Source organism: Argopecten irradians, chromosome 12 (assembly GCF_041381155.1).
Source record: "Argopecten irradians isolate NY chromosome 12, Ai_NY, whole genome shotgun sequence".
In the NCBI taxonomy this organism is placed as follows: Eukaryota; Metazoa; Mollusca; class Bivalvia; order Pectinida; family Pectinidae; genus Argopecten; species Argopecten irradians.
In genome coordinates this window covers 40,428,798-40,455,963 of record NC_091145.1, presented here as the reverse complement: position 1 = coordinate 40,455,963, position 27,166 = coordinate 40,428,798, and the positions used below count along the sequence as shown (strand labels likewise).

The 27,166-nt window shown below is 36.7% G+C and overlaps 2 protein-coding genes across 3 annotated transcripts in view; one reads left to right on the top strand and one right to left on the bottom strand.

Annotated features, from left to right (window-relative positions):
* LOC138305103 (probable cytochrome P450 CYP44) overlaps positions 1–12,113 on the top strand; it is a 29,736-nt gene extending 17,623 nt beyond the window's left edge. Inside the window, exon 10 of the mRNA XM_069245503.1 lies at positions 12,091–12,113. Coding sequence (XP_069101604.1) covers positions 12,091–12,113 — 23 coding nt within the window. The remainder of the gene's footprint in view (positions 1–12,090) is intronic.
* LOC138305183 (protein lifeguard 4-like) lies at positions 10,608–25,441 on the bottom strand. 2 transcript variants are annotated; one of them, XM_069245614.1, is made up of 8 exons: positions 25,327–25,441; positions 14,932–15,046; positions 14,576–14,684; positions 13,889–13,994; positions 13,676–13,709; positions 13,136–13,253; positions 12,835–12,880; positions 10,608–12,689 (listed from the first exon to the last, which is right to left on the bottom strand). In XM_069245614.1, the coding sequence occupies exons 2-8, from the start codon at positions 15,035–15,037 to the stop codon at positions 12,486–12,488; spliced, it is 723 nt and encodes a 240-aa protein (XP_069101715.1). In that variant the 5' UTR covers positions 15,038–15,046; positions 25,327–25,441; the 3' UTR covers positions 10,608–12,485. The 2 variants fall into 2 exon arrangements, with proteins under 2 accessions (XP_069101715.1, XP_069101716.1); XM_069245615.1 differs by having other exon boundaries at positions 14,932–15,049; positions 25,327–25,402.
* Positions 25,442–27,166: the final 1,725 nt, after the last annotated feature.

Genomic DNA, 27,166 nt, shown 5'->3' with positions numbered 1-27,166 from the left:
TTCAAGGATCGTCAGTAAGATAAACCTGTTACAATGTCCTTCAAGGATCGTCAGTAAGATAAACCTGTTACAATGTCCTTCAAGGATCGTCAGTAAGATAAACCAGTTACAATGACCTTCAAGGATCGTCAGTAAGATAAACCTGTTACAATGTCCTTCAAGGATCGTCAGTAAGATAAACCTGTTACAATGTCCTTCAAGGATCGTCAGTAAGATAAACCAGTTACAATGTCCTTCAAGGATCGTCAGTAAGATAAACTGTTACAATGTCCTTCAAGGATCGTCAGTAAGATAAACCTGTTACAATGACCTTCAAGGATCGTCAGTAAGATAAACTGTTACAATGTCCTTCAAGGATCGTCAGTAAGATAAACCTGTTACAATGACCTTCAAGGATCGTCAGTAAGATAAACCTGTTACAATGTCCTTCAAGGATCGTCAGTAAGATAAACCTGTTACAATGTCCTTCAAGGATCGTCAGTAAGATAAACCTGTTACAATGTCCTTCAAGGATCGTCAGTAAGATAAACCTGTTACAATGTCCTTCAAGGATCGTCAGTAAGATAAACCTGTTACAATGTCCTTCAAGGATCGTCAGTAAGATAAACCTGTTACAATGACCTTCAAGGATCGTCAGTAAGATAAACTGTTACAATGTCCTTCAAGGATCGTCAGTAAGATAAACCAGTTACAATGTCCTTCAAGGATCGTCAGTAAGATAAACCAGTTACAATGACCTTCAAGGATCGTCAGTAAGATAAACTGGTTACAATGTCCTTCAAGGATCGTCAGTAAGATAAACTGTTACAATGTCCTTCAAGGATCGTCAGTAAGATAAACTGTTACAATGTCCTTCAAGGATCGTCAGTAAGATAAACCGTTACAATGTCCTTCAAGGATCGTCAGTAAGATAAACCAGTTACAATGTCCTTCAAGGATCGTCAGTAAGATAAACCAGTTACAATGTCCTTCAAGGATCGTCAGTAAGATAAACCAGTTACAATGTCCTTCAAGGATCGTCAGTAAGATAAACCAGTTACAATGTCCTTCAAGGATCGTCAGTAAGATAAACCTGTTACAATGTCCTTCAAGGATCGTCAGTAAGATAAACCAGTTACAATGTCCTTCAAGGATCGTCAGTAAGATAAACGTTTACAATGTCCTTCAAGGATCGTCAGTAAGATAAACCTGTTACAATGTCCTTCAAGGATCGTCAGTAAGATAAACCGTTACAATGTCCTTCAAGGATCGTCAGTAAGATAAACTGTTACAATGTCCTTCAAGGATCGTCAGTAAGATAAACCTGTTACAATGTCCTTCAAGGATCGTCAGTAAGATAAACCAGTTACAATGACCTTCAAGGATCGTCAGTAAGATAAACCAGTTACAATGACCTTCAAGGATCGTCAGTAAGATAAACTGTTACAATGTCCTTCAAGGATCGTCAGTAAGATAAACCTGTTACAATGTCCTTCAAGGATCGTCAGTAAGATAAACCAGTTACAATGTCCTTCAAGGATCGTCAGTAAGATAAACCTGTTACAATGACCTTCAAGGATCGTCAGTAAGATAAACCTAGTTACAATGTCCTTCAAGGATCGTCAGTAAGATAAACTGTTACAATGACCTTCAAGGATCGTCAGTAAGATAAACCAGTTACAATGACCTTCAAGGATCGTCAGTAAGATAAACCTGTTACAATGTCCTTCAAGGATCGTCAGTAAGATAAACCTGTTACAATGACCTTCAAGGATCGTCAGTAAGATAAACCGTTACAATGTCCTTCAAGGATCGTCAGTAAGATAAACCAGTTACAATGACCTTCAAGGATCGTCAGTAAGATAAACCAGTTACAATGACCTTCAAGGATCGTCAGTAAGATAAACTGTTACAATGACCTTCAAGGATCGTCAGTAAGATAAACCTGTTACAATGACCTTCAAGGATCGTCAGTAAGATAAACCAGTTACAATGTCCTTCAAGGATCGTCAGTAAGATAAACTGGTTACAATGACCTTCAAGGATCGTCAGTAAGATAAACTGGTTACAATGACCTTCAAGGATCGTCAGTAAGATAAACCAGTTACAATGTCCTTCAAGGATCGTCAGTAAGATAAACCAGTTACAATGACCTTCAAGGATCGTCAGTAAGATAAACCAGTTACAATGACCTTCAAGGATCGTCAGTAAGATAAACCGGTTACAATGTCCTTCAAGGATCGTCAGTAAGATAAACCTGTTACAATGACCTTCAAGGATCGTCAGTAAGATAAACCAGTTACAATGACCTTCAAGGATCGTCAGTAAGATAAACCTGTTACAATGACCTTCAAGGATCGTCAGTAAGATAAACCAGTTACAATGTCCTTCAAGGGATCGTCAGTAAGATAAACTGGTTTACAATGACCTTCAAGGATCGTCAGTAAGATAAACCTGTTACAATGACCTTCAAGGATCGTCAGTAAGATAAACCAGTTACAATGACCTTCAAGGATCGTCAGTAAGATAAACCTGTTACAATGACCTTCAAGGATCGTCAGTAAGATAAACCAGTTACAATGACCTTCAAGGATCGTCAGTAAGATAAACCAGTTACAATGTCCTTCAAGGATCGTCAGTAAGATAAACTGTTACAATGTCCTTCAAGGATCGTCAGTAAGATAAACCTGTTACAATGTCCTTCAAGGATCGTCAGTAAGATAAACCTGTTACAATGTCCTTCAAGGATCGTCAGTAAGATAAACCTGTTACAATGTCCTTCAAGGATCGTCAGTAAGATAAACCAGTTACAATGTCCTTCAAGGATCGTCAGTAAGATAAACTGTTACAATGTCCTTCAAGGATCGTCAGTAAGATAAACTGGTTACAATGTCCTTCAAGGATCGTCAGTAAGATAAACTGGTTACAATGACCTTCAAGGATCGTCAGTAAGATAAACTGTTACAATGTTACAATGTCCTTCAAGGATCGTCAGTAAGATAAACTGTTACAATGTCCTTCAAGGATCGTCAGTAAGATAAACTGGTTACAATGTCCTTCAAGGATCGTCAGTAAGATAAACCAGTTACAATGACCTTCAAGGATCGTCAGTAAGATAAACCAGTTACAATGTCCTTCAAGGATCGTCAGTAAGATAAACCAGTTACAATGACCTTCAAGGATCGTCAGTAAGATAAACTGGTTACAATGTCCTTCAAGGATCGTCAGTAAGATAAACTGTTACAATGACCTTCAAGGATCGTCAGTAAGATAAACCAGTTACAATGTCCTTCAAGGATCGTCAGTAAGATAAACCTGTTACAATGTCCTTCAAGGATCGTCAGTAAGATAAACTGTTACAATGACCTTCAAGGATCGTCAGTAAGATAAACCTGTTACAATGTCCTTCAAGGATCGTCAGTAAGATAAACCAGTTACAATGTCCTTCAAGGATCGTCAGTAAGATAAACCTGTTACAATGACCTTCAAGGATCGTCAGTAAGATAAACCTGTTACAATGTCCTTCAAGGATCGTCAGTAAGATAAACCAGTTACAATGTCCTTCAAGGATCGTCAGTAAGATAAACCAGTTACAATGACCTTCAAGGATCGTCAGTAAGATAAAACAGTTACAATGTCCTTCAAGGATCGTCAGTAAGATAAAACAGTTACAATGTCCTTCAAGGATCGTCAGTAAGATAAACCTGTTACAATGTCCTTCAAGGATCGTCAGTAAGATAAACCAGTTACAATGTCCTTCAAGGATCGTCAGTAAGATAAACCAGTTACAATGTCCTTCAAGGATCGTCAGTAAGATAAACTGTTACAATGTCCTTCAAGGATCGTCAGTAAGATAAACCAGTTACAATGTCCTTCAAGGATCGTCAGTAAGATAAACCAGTTACAATGTCCTTCAAGGATCGTCAGTAAGATAAACTGTTTACAATGTCCTTCAAGGATCGTCAGTAAGATAAACTGTTACAATGACCTTCAAGGATCGTCAGTAAGATAAACCTGTTACAATGACCTTCAAGGATCGTCAGTAAGATAAACTGTTACAATGTCCTTCAAGGATCGTCAGTAAGATAAACCGTTACAATGTCCTTCAAGGATCGTCAGTAAGATAAACTGTTACAATGACCTTCAAGGATCGTCAGTAAGATAAACCAGTTACAATGTCCCTTCAAGGATCGTCAGTAAGATAAACCGTTACAATGTCCTTCAAGGATCGTCAGTAAGATAAACTGTTACAATGACCTTCAAGGATCGTCAGTAAGATAAACCAGTTACAATGTCCTTCAAGGATCGTCAGTAAGATAAACTGGTTACAATGTCCTTCAAGGATCGTCAGTAAGATAAACTGGTTGCAATATCCTTCAAGGATCGTCAGTAAGATAAACTGGTTGCAATATCCTTCAAGGATCGTTAGTAAGATAAACCGGTTACAATGTCCTTCAAGGATCATCAGTAAAGGGAGCTACTCTTGATTCAAAAGGACTTATTCAGTCTAGATATTATTTCATATTATGTATTTTTATAAATGGAAATATAAGATGATAAACTATGTTACGAGATATTGTTAACTTAGAATTCATTGTAATTTACCAAAAAGTTGTGTTGTGTGATAGTGCTTTAAATTTGTGAGGTCAAGATTTCCTGGCTTACTATACAGGGCATATTCGCAGAGGTTAAATTTTCATGGTTCACTGATTCCTAGACTTCTTGGAACTATTGTTCTTGATCCATCAATGAATTTCTGAATATAATTTTGCTGAATTTTGGAATTAGCATATCTTGGTGAAAAGGTGAATGTAGAACAATAAACCACCCACAAACACTGTAGAGTAATATAGTGTCCTTCTGTAGCAGTAGGTTTATACATGTCCAAGGAAATTCCATTTGTCAAAAGGCGATGAGATTTTCATCTTAAAAGGTTTCTTTTTTTTTAAGGCTGATGATTGTACAATGTAATTAAGGCCGTCTTGTAATTTGTATGATTTATCGACCATGTGCCAGTGCATTTGATAATGTATTTTATAAACTCTTGAAAGGTTAAATGGACATAATTTACCAATCCTTATATGATGTGAAAGGTGAGATTCTATGTTCAGTTCCTCTTTTACTTATGGCATTGCATAATATTGGTAAATCTTAAAATGTGTTTTAGTTTTCACCTTCCTACCTATCAGCATTATATATCAACCCTGTAACATGATTCACATATTTTGATTGTTCTGTATTTTTTGTAATTCTTTACACAATTTATATTGAAATTTCAACTGAGGATTAAGATCTGGTGTTGACAGATCTGTGTATTAAATTTTCCTGGACTTTATGTTACAACTTTACTGTTGGCTCTTTATCTAATCCATCTTCATACTATTATAAACAAGCTTGTTTTTGAGCGTGATTCTATTTGGCATATTTGCATCCAACTTGAATCTGCTGAAATAGTGAAAATGGTTAGCTACAATACATGTATATTACAACTATCTAAATGAAATTAAAGAAATTGAAATGATGTAAAATGTGAAATCAAGTCACTGAAAAAAACAAGTTTAGTTACAGTATATTTACTTCTATGTACCTGAATTATGTAGATGGACATGGACCACTGATACCACTTGTCCACTCAATCCTTTGAGTGTAAAACTGTCGTCCGTCGTGTATCCGCCATTGGTCATGATACCAGTTTTTGCTGAACACTGACTGGCTTCATCTTCCACCTTTTTTTGGGGCTATTTCCATATAAACGACTTCTTCTCTGAAACCAAGCATGGGATAGCACCCATAATGCAATGGTAGCATCCTTATAGGGTGGGGATTCAAAATTGTACAAATGATGGGGCTGACCCCCGGGGGCCTGAGGGGCGGGGTCAAATGGGGTCAATTTGGCTATTTCCATATAAACGACTTCTTCTCTGAAACCAAGCATGGGATAGCACCCATAATGCAATGGTAGCATCCTTATAGGGTGGGGATTCAAAAATTGTACAAATGATGGGCTGACCCCCCGGGGGGCCTGAGGGGCGGGGTCCAAATGGGGTCAATTTAGCTATTTCCATATAAACGACTTCTTCTCTGAAAACTAAGCATGAGATAGCACACTCATAATGCAATGGTAGTATCGTTATAGGGTAGGGATTAAAAATTGTACAAATGATGTGGCTGACCCCCCGGGGCCTGAGGGGCGGGTCAAATGGGGTCAATTTGGCTATTTCCATATAAACGACTTCTTCTCTGAAACCAAGCATTGGATAGCACCCATAGTGCAATGGTAGCATCCTTATAGGGTGGGGATTCAAAATTGTACAAATGATGGGGCTGACCCCCCGGGGGCTTGAGGGGCGGTGTCAAATGGGGTCAATTTGGCTATTTCCATATAAACGACTTCTTCTCTGAAACTAAGCATGAGATAGCACTCATAATGCAATGGTAGTATCTTTATAGGTTGGGGGATTCAAAATTGTACAAATGATGTGGCTGACCCCCCGGGGGGCCTGAGGGGCGGGGTCAAAAGGGTTCAATTTGGCTATTTCCATATAAACGACTTCTTCTCTGAAACCAAGCATTGATAGCACCCCATTCTTACCTAAATAATATTGGTAATGTATAGCATCCTTTAGTTTCACCTTCCTACCTATCAGCATTATATATCCAACCCTGTAACATGATTCACATATTTTGATTGTTCTGTATTTTTTGTAATTCTTTACACAATTTATATTGAAATTTCAACTGAGGATTAAGATCTGGTGTTGACAGATCTGTGTATTAAATTTTCCTGGACTTTATGTTACAACTTTACTGTTGGCTCTTTATCTAATCCATCTTCATACTATTATAAACAAGCTTGTTTTTGAGCGTGATTCTATTTGGCATATTTGCATCCAACTTGAATCTGCTGAAATAGTGAAAATGGTTAGCTACAATACATGTATATTACAACTATCTAAATGAAATTAAAGAAATTGAAATGATGTAAAATGTGAAATCAAGTCACTGAAATAACAAGTTTAGTTACAGTATATTTACTTCTATGTACCTGAATTATGTAGATGGACATGATACCACTTGTCCTCAACCTTTGAGTGTAAAACTGTCGTGTGTATCCGCCATTGGTCATGATACCAGTTTTTGCTGAACACTGCAGGCTTCATCTTCCACCTTTTTTTTTTTTTTTTAACTTACCCTGCTTGCTAATCAAAAAAAATACACAGCTTGCTAATCAAAAAGTTAGATTGAATTGTAAAATATGTAATTGTTTGAGTAGTACATTAGAATGAACTATCGTTAATGATACAAAATGCACAATACTGATAATATGTCAACAGTGCCTAATGTCATTTTACCAGTAAATTCCCTTGTTATTTTAAATTAGTAAAGCTCAGTGAGGAACAGCAATAACGACTGATGCATGAAGATAGATAATTCATAAAGGTGATAAAGTTTGGTTAAAAGTTTTCATGTTGTGTCACATTCCGTTATCACAAAGCCCTGGGAATCAGTTATCTGAAGTCTGATCAAGGACATGAAAAGTGATTGGACAATGTTTACAAGGTATTTGTGTTATAGTTTATAACGTTCTTATTTATTATTGGTGAATTTAAAGTGAACAGTCGGGCAAAGAAAACCAGTCTAAATGCATTCATTGGCCTTCCAAAGGTTCTCACATATATTAATACGACGGCCAAGTTCTGCTTAGTTTCCCAGTTCTGACCATTAAAGTAAAGAAAAGTTTAAAGCATTGAAAGCGAGGCTGCGTGGAAATGTAACCACGGACATAGTGAGCCGGGAGGACGTTTTAGAATTCCCATACTTTAAATTAATTTCTTCGTACGCAGACAGATTTTGAGGAGAGATTTTATTTTTCCATTTCATAAGAAATTATACTGGATACATTCACACCATTTTTACCGACTTTAGCCATCCTTGCCCGACTGTTCACTTAAATATATGATGCCATATAGCATGCAAATATCCATTGTTACCTCAGATGGTTCTACCATTCAATTGTCTGTATGTGTCTTGTATTCAGATACAGTAGGTGTAATATTGTATTCTGTCTAATTGTTTCCCTCAATTTACATGTTTATATATCGAAGCTTTACCAAAATGCCAAAACGCATATCAGCATTATCTTGTACTATGTATTTACAAATATTTTGTAGGATTTCAAATCCATTTATTAATTGATTAATATAAGGTTTTTTTGTGTGTGATAAGCTGGGAAAGAAGTTTTAATTGGAAAATTTCCATGTGTATAATGTATCTATACCTTCCATATCATCACAATGTTTAGCTGGTTGTTTAGGCACGTCAAAATGTTAAATTGTTTAACAAAAAAAGAATTCAAATTTTAGCAGGTAAAAAACCTTGTCACAGTCTGGCTATGAAGGTTCATAATGTTATGATAAACTATATCTTAATATTTGGGTGATTAAATGTCCTCGATCATAGCAATGTAGATAGGGCAATTATCATTCCTACTAATTAACCAGTACATAATTGGTATTATCATAGTCTATTCATGTTAGATGGCTTATCCCAATGAACATATAAAGGTATTCCTTCTTATGGTGGTTTTCATACTTTTAAAGATGTTACAACTATTAAGTTGTTTAAATCATTCAGTGATTATTCATATCTATCAAATACTAGAGAAACCTGGTTTAACACTGCAGTTATCTCCCTGTAAAATTTTTCTGTAGTTTATCAATATCGTTTGGTTTATGGTGTTAATAGCTGATGGATGAGGGGTGTCGGGAACAATGGATCCAATCAAGGATGACTTAGACAATCCTGTTATTTGGTTGGTTAAAAGTAATTATGATTGGTTGAAAAATTATATTTAATGACTGAAAATATACCCCTAAAAATGTTTAGAACCTAAGTCATGCTGTATTTTTAATGTTCAGGTACATACCGATCTAGTTTTCTACAGACTGGTGATCGTTTAATAATTTTAATTTGCTGCTAAATCTACTTTCTTGTTTTACCATATGTTACAGCAAGAAGTATTAACTAAATAGAAATCTACGGTACTTATAATTAGGGACTTCATACATCCCCGTTATTAGATATCTCTGATCTTATCAGTATTTATTTTTGTTTGTTGTTTTGTTTCATATTTTTCTCACATTGCCATAATGAATATTCAGACTAGTCAGTACATGCCAGTTATATTTTGTACTTTGTATTTGAAAAGTGATAGCTGATGGATGAGGGATGATAGCTCTAGATCTTATAAAAATGACTTAATTCCAGAGATCTTATTTAGCTTTAATCTATTACAGCAATAATATGTCACAATCAAGGAGTGGGATCTTGTTTTAATAATTTTTCTGTGATAATTTCCTAGTGTGTGTTTTGAAATGTTATAAATAAAATCAGAGTAAACCAATATATACAGTAGTTGTTAGTGTTTTTAGTTTCATCCTAGTTTCATTATAGTTTCCATCATAATTCTACTGGCCTTTAAGAGACAATTCACAAAGGCTAATTCTTTTACATAACCAAGAAGCAAAATAGGGCATAAATGTATTGCTCTACATTTCTTATGAAACATATAACATAAAATATTGACAAATTCCACGTCATTGTTTAGTATTGTAATTGATACTGTTGTAATTACAAATCGTTGATCAATACGATTAAGCAGGTACAATATGGACGCTGTACCCATACCCGAGCCAAAGTCACGCATGTTTAACAAATTAACTACCTAACCACTGGTGACAAAATGATTTTTAAGCAAGACAATTCACCTAACACACTACTGTCAGAGCGATTTGAGCAGTTCTAGACAAAAGTTGCATTACTCTACGTGCAAGAGACAGTGTTCGGCATACAAGATGTTCGACCACAATGTGTAATAGCGGACAGCGAGCGAGTTTGAACATTTCACACTTATTTCACCACTATGGGCTTTTCTGGCATATCACAGTAAAACCGACTGATCTAATATCCATTAGAACTGGGGTTTTTTTCCGATATATGTACTGAATTGTCCCTATAACTAGGATAGAGACAATTGTAACAGGAGAGAAAATGTAGAAGCCAGTCGGGATTCAAACCCAGGACCTTCAAACAGCTCTCCTGATTGAGCTACCTGGATGGTCACCCGACAATTGACCCTGTCCAATCTTCTTTGTGCCTTACTAAGTGGTCTTTAACTTTGACCTATCGATACTCTTTGTAGTTACCTACCCTGGTATGTAGATTCAGCACATGACTTGTGACAAGGTTCTCATAAATAACATGAAAAAAAAAAAAACAAATAACAGATGACCAGTTACAGTACAAGGATATCCAAGGAATGTAAATCTCCCACCTTTTCTTAATATTGTTGATACCATATTCAGCCTATTTCTTTAAGTGCCCTGCACGCTTATTGGCTCATATACGGTATAAATGAACGTTTGGGGGGGGGGGGGATACTGTTGGACATTACTGAAGTGGTTTACATTTATTTCAGTTATTACTACCTATTGATCCGTGAAGAACAATTGATGTCATAGTGACCCTTTTACTAGCAAAAGTAAACACATGACCAATAAATTATTCACAAACTCAGACTGTGTGCAACCTATATGTAACCTAGTTATTCAATACAAAAAACAGCAAGGTAAAGATTATATCATTTTTATTTTTATTTCCCCATGAAACTGATTATACACAAAAACACAAATAACAGAAATAAATGTACAATATTATAAAACAATGTGATAGTTCAACTATCAATCACAGTTTTGATGGATAATATCCATAGTTTATATGATAAAAGTTTCTTGATAGAAAACAAAATAGGTTAATTGGAAAATTAAGAATTACTGTCTCCAAATATGCTAATAAATAAATGGCATCCAATTAAACCCACCTGTAATATGGTTATGAATTTTAACAAAATAAGGCATTAATTAATTAATTACATAATAGATCACGATATATACACAGATACAAAACATTTCCCCAATCCATTTATAATGGCCACCCAATTATATGCTGTTTATAATATCAGATATGAAAATAATCTTAAATTTTAAGTGAATTGTTAACATGGGACTTCATTTCTTCTTAAAATTAAGATGTAATATATTAGTTCCAAAATTATCAACATCTGTTTTCTACCAACCAGAAATCTTTCATAGTTGAATGGTCATATTTGGATTATTTATGAAAGTTTGAACTAAACAACAAGTGTTATTGTTTTTGAATGATTGTCTCATGATTTCAATTATCGGTTTATAAACCATCTAAACATACGAGGACACCTTAAACATAGGCTTTCCAATTAAGACAATATCAATTTTTAAAGCTAGCAGTGAAGACCATATTATTTACTTATAAACATATACTAATTACAGTATAATCTATCAAAACTGGTTCTGGACTAATCTGGACCCTACGTATTTCTCTTTCCTTCAATAAGCTGGTACCTTATCTGGAACCTCTCTATACCAGCCAAATAAGCAGGTACCTACCAGTGACATCCAGTTTAGATAAGTTATATATAACTAATTATATGAGTTACTTTGCTGGTCATTGCATCCATTGTGATCTTACCTCCACCATTTAAGGGATGAACATTGGACTTTAATGCTAATCATGACAATGAAACTGTTACAACTCGAACTGGAATGAATATCATGTCTTGTCCACATAAGATGTCCAACAACCACAAATGATTTAAATTAAATGATAATCTCATCAAACCAGTCAGAAAATGGGCCTCGTCATTGTAATTCTGTCATATTACAGTTCTTGTGGGTAGGTATATTGATCGTGACGTCGTGTAGTTGAAAGTCAAACATCATCTTTTGTCAACATAAACAACATTAATTTCGCTCACTAAGCAATGATATCCATACCATTCCGTAAGGCGGGTAACTCTGTAATATGGAGAGATATAACACCTGTACAAACAGCACCTATAAATCACTAGAGTAACGACATCACATTGAGATCTTCAGACCATGTAAGAAAAACACATTTTTCTCAAACTAACAACACAATAACACCTTCCAAGGTAGATAACTCTGGACGACAAGCCCACAGAGGCTTATAACACATCTTGGGTTGAAATTTTATAACACAAATTGTATTTAACAGGTGTGAAACCTTTAGAAATTTAGGAAAATTTGATATGATAGCACAGTATATTTGTTATAAACATGGTAGGTTTTTTTGACCAGATATAATAACACTGTTTACAACCAGGAGAATCTGCAGCAGTGTAAAAGTTCACAGAATTTATACACAGAGGAAATATTATTTTGATTAATGGTAGGACTCTCCTGTTATTCTCTGTATAACAAACTCAATTCTGCTAAAAGTCAACACCGTTTTACTTACCACAAATTGAATAAACTGAAAAATGTAATTTGGATAAATATGCACCTGTAATACCACAAAATGAAATATCAGTTTACAATGCAGAAAAAATCTGGTTACTAGCCCAGCCCAAGCAGAAATTCTGTGAGGACTTATAGAGCTATGGTTGTTTGTTAGTTCCTGCGTTCTCCAAACAGTCTGAGCAGGTAGAGGAAGAGGTTGAGGATGTCCAGGTAGAGGTTGACTGCAGCTACAATGTACTCTTCTGCACTTAGTTTATGCATCATCATGTGTGTGTCGAAAATAATGAAGAGTGAAAAGACCAGAGAACCAGCGACAGCAATAGCCTTGTCCATCATGGCTGTCGGGAACAGAATCTACAACGAGTGATAAAGACATAAAAACCATTCTCTTCATGGTACAGAGCACTTATTTTCTAAAGAATCAATTTATTTAGTTGTACTTGTTTCTTCAAAATATCCGGTTTATGAAAATTATAAAATTGTTGGAGTGTAAACTTACCTGAAGGAAGCCGGCAATAATGAGTATCCACAGAGCAGAAAACAACCTTTAAATAACAAAAATGTCCAAAGGTTAAGTAAAACATACCTTAAAGTGTATAAAGTTTCTTTGATCCAATTTCATGAATAGCACAATGTCATTTGCATTTCAATTAACAACAGCAAAAGTTTCTGATTAAAAGAATTCTCATACACAAATACATGTACTGATTTTTTTTGTTTTAAAAAGACAGCCATATATTTCTAAGCATCAAGAGAAAGTAGAGGAGTTGTTAAATGGACAAAAATGGTAGACTACATACCCTGCTCCCCATGAACTGAAGTCTCGTTTACTCTGAAAGGTGTAGGCAGTGAGAGCACCAGTCACTGCCAATGTTAGGACGAAGGCCTCAATAACACTGTGTACTTGGTAAAATGTTACTGAAATCAGAAAATAAAGAATGTTTGTTTTAGAAAGAGACAAGACCATCAGGGATAACTGTAAACAAATATGTATTCATTTAGACTTTCTTTCTCATTCTAACGACACTTAAGCTCTTATTTCAATGATGATTTGGTACAGATGCATAACACGTATTTGAATAATTTGCATATACTAGTTTTCTGGTCCTGATTTCTTCAGTATTTAAATATTGTGACACTAAAGATGTCTGTGAGACACAAAGTCCTAATGGCCATATGAAACTAGATCTGCTGAATTTAATAAAAATTGTACCGTACAAAATTTTAGTTCAACCAATGCGAGAATAAGATATTTATCTTTTACACTATTTCTGTGATATTTGTTTTACCAACAATTAAATCAAACAGAACTATAAGCATAGTTTAATGAAATAACGTACCAACAACTCCAACTGTATAGGCTTCAAACAACGTCTGAAATTGGAAATTAGTACAATGTATAAATTTTAACCACCACAACAACCGATTATATACCATCCTTACATGTTTATATTTGAAAGGAGTTAAAACTCATTCTTACTTTGCTGTACCAGTTTTTAGAATAGAAAATAATCCAGAAACATGACTAACATCAGGATATGACTTATACTTACAAAAACTCCCAGAAGGATGTAGTTTGTTGGTGTTTCTTGTCTTTTTACCATCAGAGCCATGAGGATACCTATTGTCCCGATGAAGGCCACTAATAACATCCATTGACTAGAGAATTAACAAAATAACAATGGGAATTACTTAATCAGAGCTTGCTACTGGTAACTGTTTCAAAATAAAAGCATCTTATTTCATCTGCATTACAAAATGTTAAAATGTCATCTATGTGTTAAAAAGATGCAGATTAATAAGATAATGTTAACCTAAGTTACTCTAACATACATACAGATACAATTGTGTCACCATATACTACACACCAGAATGCTTTGATACTACCAAACTTGTGTAACTGTGACCTACTTTGTCTGTACATTGTGTAACTGTGACCTCATTTGTCTGGACATTGTGTAACTGTGACCTCATTTGTCTGGACATTGTGTAACTGTGACCTATTTTGAATATTGTGTAACTGTGACCTACTTTGTCTGGACATTGTGTAACTGTGACCTCATTTGTCTGGACATTGTGTAACTGTGACCTATTTTGAATATTGTGTAACTGTGACCTACTTTGTCTGTACATTGTGTAAATGTGACCTCATTTGTCTGGACATTGCGTAACTGTGACCTCATTTGTCTGGACATTGTGTAACTGTGACCTATTTTGAATATTGTGTAACTGTGACCTACTTTGTCTGTACAAACTTTGCCACTCCCTCACTCAGCATGAACAGAGCAGCTACAATAGTAGTAACAAGTATCTGTGCAGTCAGAATACCATACACCTTCCGCAGGAAGCCTGAAACACAGATTATAAAAAGTTACAAGGCTGTAGCCTTACAATTCAGTTTTGTCAACCTACTTCACAGACTTCATTATTCTTATGATAGTTTGAATTACTTGTAACCCATGCATATAGTAGACTAATTATATACTGTAGTTCATAACCAAATATGAATTAACTTACCCATGATACTAATATACACATATACAAATAGTAGACTTTGATATAATGTAGTTCATTAACCAAATATGAAATAACTTACCCATACGAATATACACATGTGATGTAGCCACATTGGAACCATACATAAAGTCATCAACAATAGTCGTCTGCTTTCCATCACTTTGGGGCTCAGTCATCGTCGCCATTATTGCAAACTTCTCCATGCAAGGAAATAAAATGTTGCAAAATATGATCTTTTAAATGTCTTCAATAGAACAATGTAGACAGCAATTAAATTATCTTTGTTGATCATTAAAATGAATTCCTGTAAACATGTGATGGGGAGTTAGACACAAATGTCATTTTCAAGTTGTGTTTACACTATAATTGATAAATACCTTTCACATCCTGAAAGAATTATCCCAAATCATATTAAATCCAATATACAAAACGTCATTATTGCACTTTTATACCAAATTTAGACATTCCTTCACCCCCACCACTATTTGTAAGTCTACATGGTCGTCATTTTTATTTGGTAGTTACAAATTAGTTTATTTAAGTATTTCCAGAATTCAGAACTGATAACTTGTTTCCATGCATATAAACAACCTTGGTTACCATTGTTAATATTATCTTTCCACTTCATACACAGACCTATAACTTGATAATCCGGAAGTAATGAAAATTTGACTTAGATTTAACCTAGATTTAAACAGCGTTGGACATGATTGCTATGGGTCACCTATAAAATGTGTGATTATTCAATGGATTCAAAATTTGTCATACCACTTAATATACCGTAGATGGATTTCATGGATTTGTTCATGGATAACTACTGATTCACATGTACACTATACATATTTTTTGAAATTCTAGTAAGTTTTCACTTCGTAATTAAGCGTCAAACTTCCACTTAATTTCAACACCAGAACTTGCGAAGACTCATACAGCCTTGCCAGATTAGATGTCGATATTGCCCATCAGAAGTTTCTCAATATCGACGTCTAATATTATTGGATTATACAGTAATGAGAGATGAGAAACTGCAGCGGCCAGATCAGTGCTTGAACCCAGGACCTCCAAACACTAGCCAAATGCTCTATCATTTGAGCTACCAAGACACTGACGACCTGCCCAATATTTTATATCTACCAATATTATAAAGAAAGTGTTACTGTTTAAAGCCCCATTTTGTTTTGGGGTGAAAAAATATCGCCATAAAGTACCAAACTTTGCTGAATAGTAGAGCAGATATCCTTATGAAAATATCCGCTAACAAAAATTTCCCAACATTTCCATGTTTTTCAAAAACAACAGAAAACCCCTCTTCGGAGAGGGGGAAATCCGTAGTTCCGCCCCACAGCCAAAACAATCTAGTACGCATGCGTAGGCACATAAAAAGTGGAATTTCCCTAACAAACATTAACTTCAACACCATGCATGGCGAACGCAACTGGCCAAATACGTGTCAGCGAACACACATGGGTCCGTTGGAACGTGGTGAAGAGCGAGACCAATTCTTCAAACAACGATAATTTATAAATTAGCGGTCATGTTGCTCGATCGCGATCGACTGCACGTATATACGAACCCACGCTTTCCACGCGTGGACCTACAGTACAAATACATGTTGTGTATGTATTTACATGTACATGTACTCATGTAGTTTCTATATAAAACTAGACTAAAACTATTCAAAAAGTTTTTGTTCTTGAATGGAAAGCAAGCAATTAACAAAATTATAATTACAATGGTATTTGATGATCTTATGTATTTTGTAATTAAGATTTATAGATGCCTATAGGGCCTAATCTAGCTTTATTGAAATGTACATCGAAACCGAACACGCGTTTGTGTTACCTGACGAGGCCTCCCATGGGGTGGCTCGACAAAACTCGTAAACAACTGAAAGTAAACACAAATACGCCATGTCGTTACCTGCTATACAGATATTACACTTTGTTTCTTTTTATAATAATACAGCGATGTATACATACAAAATGTACATGCGAAGTCTGGTAAGCCTACATGTTCTACTCCATCGGATACTGAACATAAACTTAGACCAGTGTTTGAGACAACAGGGTCAACGAGGATATCGGCATATCGGATATATCACAGGTTTCCGACACGCGCAAAAAAAAAAAAAAAAAAAATTTTTTTTTTTTTTTTTTGCGCGCGCGTCTTAAACCTGTGGATATATCCATGACAAGTGATCATGATCATGAATTACTAACTGAGTACATGCACATTGAAACATAATAATATTAATATAATATTTATGAACTTTGTAATTACTACATGCAGAAACAGATATACATAATATATGTTTATGCTACATGTAAAGATACATGTATATATATATATGAGAGAATAATGTCTATAGAGCCAAACACCTGTGCATGAACCACATGTAGGCCTTTGTGATTCATATCATCTCAAAAGTCATTGCATGCACGGGACAGGAAAAGGAATGCATGTACAAAATGTAGAATAGTTTGGTTTGATTGAAAAGTACCAAGAAATGCAGTATAAAAACAGGCCGATTTCTATACATTTCATCAAGTGAAGAAGAAGATCTGGTTGAAAAGTACCGTATTTTCCCTATTAAGAGCGCCTCCTCTAATAAGGGCGCCCCCACGTTTTTTGCTGAAAACAAGAGGCCCAAAGGGCCTTAACGGTCATCTGACTACCTTGACAATAGTAAAATTAATTATATATGGTGTCACTTTGTCAGGATCATGTCAGGATCATTTTCAATTTCTTTCAACAAATTTTATTTCAAACAAGAGGCCCAAGGGCCTTTAAATATAGGAACTTAATTATACATAGTGTCATGGTTGTCATCTTCGATTTGGGATCAACCAGAGATGTAACAATACTTTGTCTGGACCATGTCAGGATCATTTCATGCAAGTTTCAGCCAAATCCCTTCGGTAGAACTTGAGAATAAGTTCAAAATGTGTTTTCAAGATGGCGGCTGTGACGGCCATCTTGGATTTCGGATTGACCCGAAAAATAACAACACTTTGTCTGGACCATGTCAGGATCATTTCATGCAAGTTTCAGCGAAATTGCACCGGTAGAACTTGAGAAGAAGTTCAAAATGTGTTTTCAAGATGGAGACTGTGGCGGCCATCTTGGATTTCGGATCGACCCGAAAAATAACAACACTTTGTCGGGACCATGTCAGGATCATTTCATGCAAGTTTCAGCCAAATCGCACTGGTAGAACTTGAGAAGAAGTTCAAAATGTGTTTTCAAGATGGCGGCTGTGGCGGCCATCTTGGATTTCGGATCGACCCGAAAAATAACAAGACTTTGTCGGGACCATGTCAGGATCATTTCATGCAAGTTTCAGCGAAATCGCACTGGTAGAACTTGAGAAAGTTCAAAATGTGTTTTCAAGATGGCGCCTGTGGCGGCCATCTTGGATTTCGGATCGACCCGAATAATAACAACACTTTGTCGGGACCATGTCAGGATCATTTCATGCAAGTTTCAGCCAAATCGCACCGGTAGAACTTGAGAAGAAGTTTAAAATGTGTTTTCAAGATGGCGGCTGTGGCGGCCATCTTGGATTTCGGATCGACCCGAAAAATAACAACACTTTGTCGGGACCATGTCAGGATCATTTCATGCAAGTTTCAGCCAAATCGCACTGGTAGAACTTGAGAAGAAGTTCAAAATGTGTTTTCAAGATGGCGCCTGTGGCGGCCATCTTGGATTTCGGATCGACCCGAAAAATAACAACACTTTGTCGGGACCATGTCAGGATCATTTCATGCAAGTTTCAGCCAAATCGCACCGGTAGAACTTGAGAAGAAGTTTAAAATGTGTTTTCAAGATGGCGGCTGTGGCGGCCATCTTGGATTTCGGATCGACCCGAAAAATAACAACACTTTGTCGGGACCATGTCAGGATCATTTCATGCAAGTTTCAGCCAAATCGCACCGGTAGAACTTGAGAAGAAGTTCAAAATGTGTTTTCAAGATGGCGCCTGTGGCGGCCATCTTGGATTTCGGATCGACCCGAAAAATAACAACACTTTGTCGGGACCATGTCAGGATCATTTCATGCAAGTTTCAGCCAAATCGCACCGGTAGAACTTGAGAAGAAGTTTAAAATGTGTTTTCAAGATGGCGGCTGTGGCGGCCATCTTGGATTTCGGATCGACCCGAAAAATAACAACACTTTGTCGGGACCATCTCAGGATCATTTCAGGTAAGTTTCAGCTCAATCCCACTGGTCAAACTTGAGAAGAAGTTCAAAATGTGAAAAGTTAACGCACGGCGGACGGCGGACGGCGCACGGCGCACGGCGGACGGCGCACGACGACGGACGAAACATGATGACTATAGGTCATCCTGACCCTTCGGGTCAGATGACCTAAAAATCAACTAATTTCATACAATTTTTGTGACAGATTGTGACGATTTGTCTCTGCAGACGCTAATGAAATATAGTTTTACATCAATCTGATGCCTAACAGATATCTAATCAGCTTGTATAAACAATAAATTTATTGCACTGAATAACTTGCCAAGTATTTACACATAGAAATAGCTAGAACGCCATGTTCAAAACAAAACGTGTCACGTGAATGTCCCATACACGTGTATGGATGAAGACTAACTGGCATCAACATTTTAGCGATGTCTGTACAGGTTTTATGAATACTTACTGTATATCTATGATAAAGGTTCCTAACTAACAGTAATATTATCATTTACCCATCTGCCACAAAACGAAAGTAGCGATCGAAAGCACCGTCCGCCATTTTGTTACGCAAGGTAAACAAACAGGCTAGCATGAAATACAAAAATTCCGTGAAACAGACATATTTAACCAATGTTTAATACTTCTAGTGCATACATTTCTTCATTATTATGTAATTTCAATACTTACTTGACTTCAAAACGAAAGTTGGTTATCATAAGTTTCAGAAAAATACGAAACTAAAAGCAAGATGACTATAGTCTGTTTCGGAAAAAAACATCTAAAAATGGTCTCAAATAACCGCGCCCCCCTCAGTCATTTACCCGCGCCCGGCGCCCTCATTAGGGAAAATACGGTATACCAAAAAAGCTAAAGAAAACCTGGATCAGTCCTTCATTAAAAGAAGAGAAAATGGGGAAAATGTCCGTTTTAATAAGATCGGTAAAGTCCTAGGCATCACGAACTTTTTTTTTCTTACATATTTTATTTAGCGCATAAACTTTTAGACTTGCTCCATAAATCGAACTTTTTCTATGAAAACAAATGGGCTGAATGCTAGCCTAATAAACATAATTCACGTTCAGTTTCAGTTTCAATTCCCCTTTCCTTTTTTCTACGTACATGTATACGGCACGGTACCTACTTTACTAAGAATTACGTACTGACGGCAAATGATACACCAGGTTGCATCAAGGGTCAAAATAATACATGTTGTGTCTTTCTAATGATGAAACTCCAATAGTCTGACAATATTTATATCCCCTTAGTTCACTCTAATACTGACGTTTGTACTAATATAAATGGGAGTTTTTGATTAGTTTAATTTGTTCCGTGTACATAAAATTGTAGGCCTATATAAAACAAGAGGCCCAAAGGGCCTTAACGGTCATCTGACTACCTTGGCATTAGTAAAATTAATTATATATGGTGTCACTTTGTCAGGACCATGTCAGGATCATTTTCAATTTCTTTCAACAAATTTTATTTCAAACAAGAGGCCCAAGGGCCTTAACAACATATAGGAAATTAATTAGATATAGTGTCATTGTAGTCATCTTCGATTTTGGATCGACCCAAAAAATAACAACACTTTGTCGGGACCATGTCGGGATCATTTCATGCAAGTTTCAGCCAAATCGCACCAGTAGAACTTGAGAAGAAGTTCAAAATGTGTTTTCAAGATGGCGGCTGTGGCGGCCATCTTGGATTTCGGATCGACCCAAAAAATAACAACACTTTGTCGGGACCATGTCAGGATCATTTCATGCAAGTTTCAGCCAAATCGCACCGGTAGAACTTGAGAAGAAGTTCAAAATGTGTTTTCAAGATGGCGGCTGTGGCGGCCATCTTGGATTTCAGATCAACCCGAAAAATAACAACACTTTGTCGGGACCATGTCAGGATCATTTCATGCAAGTTTCAGCCAAATCGCACCGGCAGAACTTAAGAAGAAGTTCAAAATGTGTTTTCAAGATGGCGGCTGTGGCGGCCATCTTTAATTTCGGATCAACCCGAAAAATAACAATACTTTGTCGGGACCATGTCAGGACCATTTCATGCAAGTTTCAGCGAAATCGCACCGGTTGAACTTGAGAAGAAGTTCAAAATGTGTTTTCAAGATGGCGGCTGTGGCGACCATCTTTAATTTCGGAACGACCCGAAAAATAACAACACTTTGTCGGGACCATGTCAGGATCATTTCATGCAAGTTTCAGCCAATTCGCACTGGTAGAACTTGAGAAGAAGTTCAAAATGTGTTTTCAAGATGGCGGCTGTGGCTGCCATCTTGGATTTCGGATCAACCCGAAAAATAACAACACTTTGTCGGGACCATGTCAGGATCATTTCATGCAAGTTTCAGCCAAATCGCACTGGTAGAACTTGAGAAGAAGTTCAAAATGTGTTTTCAAGATGGCGGCTGTGGCGGCCATCTTGGATTTCGGAACGACCCGAAAAATAACAACACTTTGTCGGGACTATGTCAGGACCATTTCATGCAAGTTTCAGCGAAATCGCACTGGTTGAACTTGAGAAGAAGTTCAAAATGTGTTTTCAAGATGGCGGCTGTGGCGACCATCTTTAATTTCGGAACGACCCGAAAAATAACAACATTTTGTCGGGACCATGTCAGGATCATTTCATGCAAGTTTCAGCCAAATCGCACTGGTAGAACTTGAGAAGAAGTTCAAAATGTGTTTTCAAGATGGCGGCTGTGGCGGCCATCTTTAATTTCGGATCAACCCGAAAAATAACAACACTTTGTCGGGACCATGTCAGGATCATTTCATGCAAGTTTCAGCCAAATCGCACCGGTTGAACTTGAGAAGAAGTTCAAAATGTGTTTTCAAGATGGTGGCTGTGGCGGCCATCTTGGATTTTGGACCAACCCGAAAAATAACAACCCTTTGTCGGGACCATGTCAGGATCATTTCATGCAAGTTTCAGCCAAATCGCACCGGTAGAACTTAAGAAGAAGTTCAAAATGTGTTTTCAAGATGGCGGCTGTGGCGGCCATCTTGGATTTGGGATCAACCCGAAAAATAACAACACTTTGTCGGGACCATGTCAGGATCATTTCATGCAAGTTTCAGCCAAATCGCACCGGTAGAACTTGAGAAGAAGTTCAAAATGTGTTTTCAAGATGGCGGCTGTGGCGGCCATCTTGGATTTCAGATCAACCCGAAAAATAACAACACTTTGTCGGGACCATGTCAGGATCATTTCATGCAAGTTTCAGCCAAATCGCACCGGTAGAACTTAAGAAGAAGTTCAAAATGTGTTTTCAAGATGGCGGCTGTGGCGGCCATCTTGGATTTGGGATCAACCCGAAAAATAACAACACTTTGTCGGGACTATGTCAGGACCATTTCATGCAAGTTTCAGCGAAATCGCACTGGTTGAACTTGAGAAGAAGTTCAAAATGTGTTTTCAAGATGGCGGCTGTGGCGACCATCTTTAATTTCGGAACGACCCGAAAAATAACAACACTTTGTCGGGACCATGTCAGGATCATTTCATGCAAGTTTCAGCCAAATCGCACTGGTAGAACTTGAGAAGAAGTTCAAAATGTGTTTTCAAGATGGCGGCTGTGGCGGCCATCTTTAATTTCGGATCAACCCGAAAAATAACAACACTTTGTCGGGACCATGTCAGGATCATTTCATGCAAGTTTCAGCCAAATCGCACCGGTTGAACTTGAGAAGAAGTTCAAAATGTGTTTTCAAGATGGTGGCTGTGGCGGCCATCTTGGATTTTGGACCAACCCGAAAAATAACAACCCTTTGTCGGGACCATGTCAGGATCATTTCATGCAAGTTTCAGCCAAATCGCACCGGTAGAACTTAAGAAGAAGTTCAAAATGTGTTTTCAAGATGGCGGCTGTGGCAGCCATCTTGGATTTGGGATCAACCCGAAAAATAACAACACTTTGTCGGGACCATGTCAGGATCATTTCATGCAAGTTTCAGCCAAATCGCACCGGTAGAACTTGATAAGAAGTTCAAAATGTGTTTTCAAGATGGCGGCTGTGGCGGCCATCTTGGATTTCAGATCAACCCGAAAAATAACAACACTTTGTCGGGACCATGTCAGGATCATTTCATGCAAGTTTCAGCCAAATCGCACCGGTAGAACTTGAGAAGAAGTTCAAAATGTGTTTTCAAGATGGCGGCTGTGGCGGCCATCTTGGATTTCGGATCGACCCGAAAAATAACAACACTTTGTCGGGACCATGTCAGGATCATTTCATGTAAGTTTCAGCTAAATGGCACTGGTAGAACTTGAGAAGAAGTTCAAAATGTGTTTTCAAGATGGCGGCTGTGGCGGCCATCTTGGATTTCAGATCAACCCAAAAAATAACAACACTTTGTCGGGACCATGTCAGGATCATTTCATGCAAGTTTCAGCCAAACCGCACCGGTAGAACTTGAGAAGAAGTTCAAAATGTGTTTTCAAGATGGCGGCTGTGGCGGCCATCTTGGATTTCGGATCGACCCGAAAAATAACAACACTTTGTCGGGACCATGTCAGGATCATTTCATGTAAGTTTCAGCTAAATGGCACTGGTAGAACTTGAGAAGAAGTTCAAAATGTGAAAAGTTAACGCACGGCGCACGGCGGACGGCGCACGGCGGACGACGACGGACGAAACATGATGACTATAGGTCATCCTGACCCTTCGGGTCAGATGACCTAAAAAATGCCCATACGATAATTAAGACTCATGCACCTGGTAATCAATACTTGATCTTTTCTAACCACACGAAACGTAATCGAAAAACATTTAATCAGTTAATTATACCAAGGACGTATATCTCACTTATAAATCCTTGATTATACAGAAATGAAATCTCGACTGTAATAGCACACACACACCCCCCACCTCCCAGTTGGAATATATACCAGAAAATGTTTACATGTATAATTGATAAAAAAAATAAAGGAGGTAATAGCAACGGTATATATGTCAATTAAGTGCCGGGTCCTAACAAACACATATATGTTGGGTACATGAATACTTAGAATAGATATATATATATAGATGTAATATACGATATGTATACATATATTTACAAATAACTTATATCAAGGATTTATAAGTGAGATATAAGTCCTTGCTTATATATACATGCAGTAATCGTGTTGATCATGTCTCAACATACAATTTGATGCATCTCGACTAGCGCCGATTCCAGTGATATTTCATAGACTAGCGCCGATTCCAGTGATATTTCATAGACATAAGAATATCGTTATAAAATACCCAAAGAAGAAATAGAAAGCAATTATAATACATGTATATTTATGTATTATCTAAATATTTAGAGATTCTGTGTTCTCTTAACTCTCAAATTATGAATAGATTAGTAGTATCATGATATTTATTTATATATATATATAGTTTGGGATAAATACTGTATTTATCTCAAATTATTACACGAGAGGAAAGTTAAAATCAACCGATCATTACCAAAATTGACACAGCCACGTGTTTATATTTGTATGATAAAATACCCCATATGGTGCCCCATGTATGCATTTCACTATTTACATCCACTATTTTTCGATTAATACGTATTTTGTATTAAGCTTTATATAAACTATATGTAACCTTAGACAGAACACATTTAGATATGTGAAATCTAATATGTATCATATACTAAAACAATTATAGAACATTGAATTGCTCACCATTTGCTCAAAACTGCCCTCTCTCTCGGCCACGCTTGTTTTGTTTACTATATCCAGGTATCGAACATATACGTATACACGAGGTATTTTTAACTATGCAAATCAACCCGATCTATTTTAAGAATTCTTTACTAATTGATTATGGCGTAATTATCTTCATTGGAATCAAACCAAATGAAGAACCTTTCATAAGGGATGTTAATGTATATTTTAGCAAAGTTTGGTGAAAGCATAATGGGACTTTAATGTTTTCAATATTTATTTATAGAAATGAGTCAAGGACGTGTCTTATCAAACTTTAGAAAGTAACATCAGTTTTGTAAAATGAGATTTGTCACTTAATATCAAAACACTTGGTATTTCATTATTCCAATAATTATCCATATTACTGAAAGTAGCAACTATCTTCCTAACTTGACACGTAATGCACACTCACTCTGTGTAACACAGTAACAGTGGCTAGCCTTATAAAATTTATATTTTCTAGTTAAATATATTAATAAACGGTCTATCTGAAAGTTAAAGGAAAGATGAAAACCAATTGATTTCTTCAAGACAGATAAATCAGCTAAAATAGACTCACTTTTGTGCAGATCTATCTTGTTTCTCTCAAAACACTCACGAGTTGCTTGCCTTTTTGATAACTTCCGGTTTAAACAGGAAGTGCATAAATCCTTACTCTGAATAAAATAGTCCGCTGAAAACTTTGACTATCGTCTTTTTATTTTCAAATAGACATACATTAGCAATACAATATAAGTATCTCTATATGGCCGTACAATAATAAAAATAATATATATATCAGTATTAGAAGCTTACGCATAAATCAAATCAAACACGCGTATAGATATGCTAATTTGCGTTTAGTGTGTACTTTCACTTTCGTTTTAGTTACGAAGTGCGATTTGCGATCGGAAAGTGTATAGGTCGTAGCCCCTGGAGTACCTATTCATCTGTTGATTTATATATACCGGAGACCTCGTACAAATTTCCATCCAACGGGTTGTTATAGCTCTCAATAAAACTGTACATTACCATTGGATGAATCACTGTTATACTGAGATTCCTTAATCTGATGTGCATTAGGCTTTTAGAGTGTAGTTTCATTTGGACATTTTCTTTAAATAGGTATCCACAGGGACCTGACTGTGACACGGTATTTTTTAACCAACAGTATGTATATATATATATTATAGTATCTATATGTATACTGTTGGTTAAAAAATGTGCCATGTCCTTGTGCATGAATCTGTATTATAAAAAAGATCATTCCGCTAGCGGTCAGAGATTCTTGGGTCCAAGTCAAGTCTGATTACTGCATTTTCCTTTCTCCAGAATAAGTTCCCTCAACTAAATATCCACAGTAATACAAGAGGCCCACGGGCCTTAACGGTCATCTGATTATTGGCACAATACAACATAGTCATTTAAAGATTTTAGCCATTTTGACCCCTGTGACCTTGAATGAAGATCAAGGTCATTCTTTTAAAACAAATATGGAAGCCCTTCATCCTAGCATGTCACAGGCCCAATATCGGGTCTCTCTAGGCCTCTTAGTTATTCACAAAAAGTTATTTTAAGATTTTAGCCTATTTGACCCCTGTGACCTTGGATGAAGGTCAAGGTCATTCATTAGATCAAACTTAGTAGCTCTTCATCCCAGCATGTCACAGGCCCAATATCAGGTCTCTAGGCCTCCTAGTTATTCTCAAGAAGTCGTTTAAGGATTTTAACCTTTTTGACCCCTGTGACATTGAATGACAGTCAAGGTCATTAATTTGAACAAACTTGGTAGCCCTTCATCAAAGCATGCTGCAGGCCTAATATGAGTATCCTAGATCTTTCGGTTCTTGAGAGGAAGTTGTTTAAAGATTTAAACTTATTTGACCCCCGTGACCTTGAATGAAGGTCAAGGTTATTCATTTGCACAAACTTGGTAGCCCTTCATTCCAGCATGTGACAGGAATAATATGAGAACCCTGAGCCTTTTGGTTCTTGAAAAGAAGTCATTTAAAGATTTTAGCCTATTTGACCCCTGTGACCTTGATTGAAGGTCAAGGTCATTCATTTGAAAAAACGTGATAGCCCTTCATCCCAGCATGTCAGTGGCCCAATATCAGGTCTGTAGGCCTCTTAGTTATTCACAAGAAGTTGTTTAAAGAATTTAAGCCTATTTGACCCCTGTGCTACAGGCCCAATATCAGTACCCTGGGCCTTTGATTCTTGAGAAGAAGTCGTTTGAAGATTTTAGCCTTTTTGACCCCTTTGACCTTGAATGAAGATCAAGGTCATTCATTTGAACAAACTTGATAGCCCTTCATCCCAGCATGTCAGGGGCCCAATATCAGTACCTGGGCCTTCTGGTTCTTGAGAAGAAGTCGTTTGAAGATTTTAGTCTTTTTGACCCCTGTGACCTTAAATTA

Coding starts and splice junctions, on each gene's coding strand:
- LOC138305183 (XM_069245614.1), bottom strand. CDS start 15,037: ATGGCGACGATGACTGAGCCCCAAAGTGATGGAAAGCAGACGACTATT. Junction 14,685..14,931: donor ACATGTGTATATTCGTATGG/GTAAGTTATTTC, acceptor TCTGTGTTTCAG/GCTTCCTGCGGAAGGTGTAT. Junction 12,881..13,135: donor TTCAGTTCATGGGGAGCAGG/GTATGTAGTCTA, acceptor TGTTATTTAAAG/GTTGTTTTCTGCTCTGTGGA.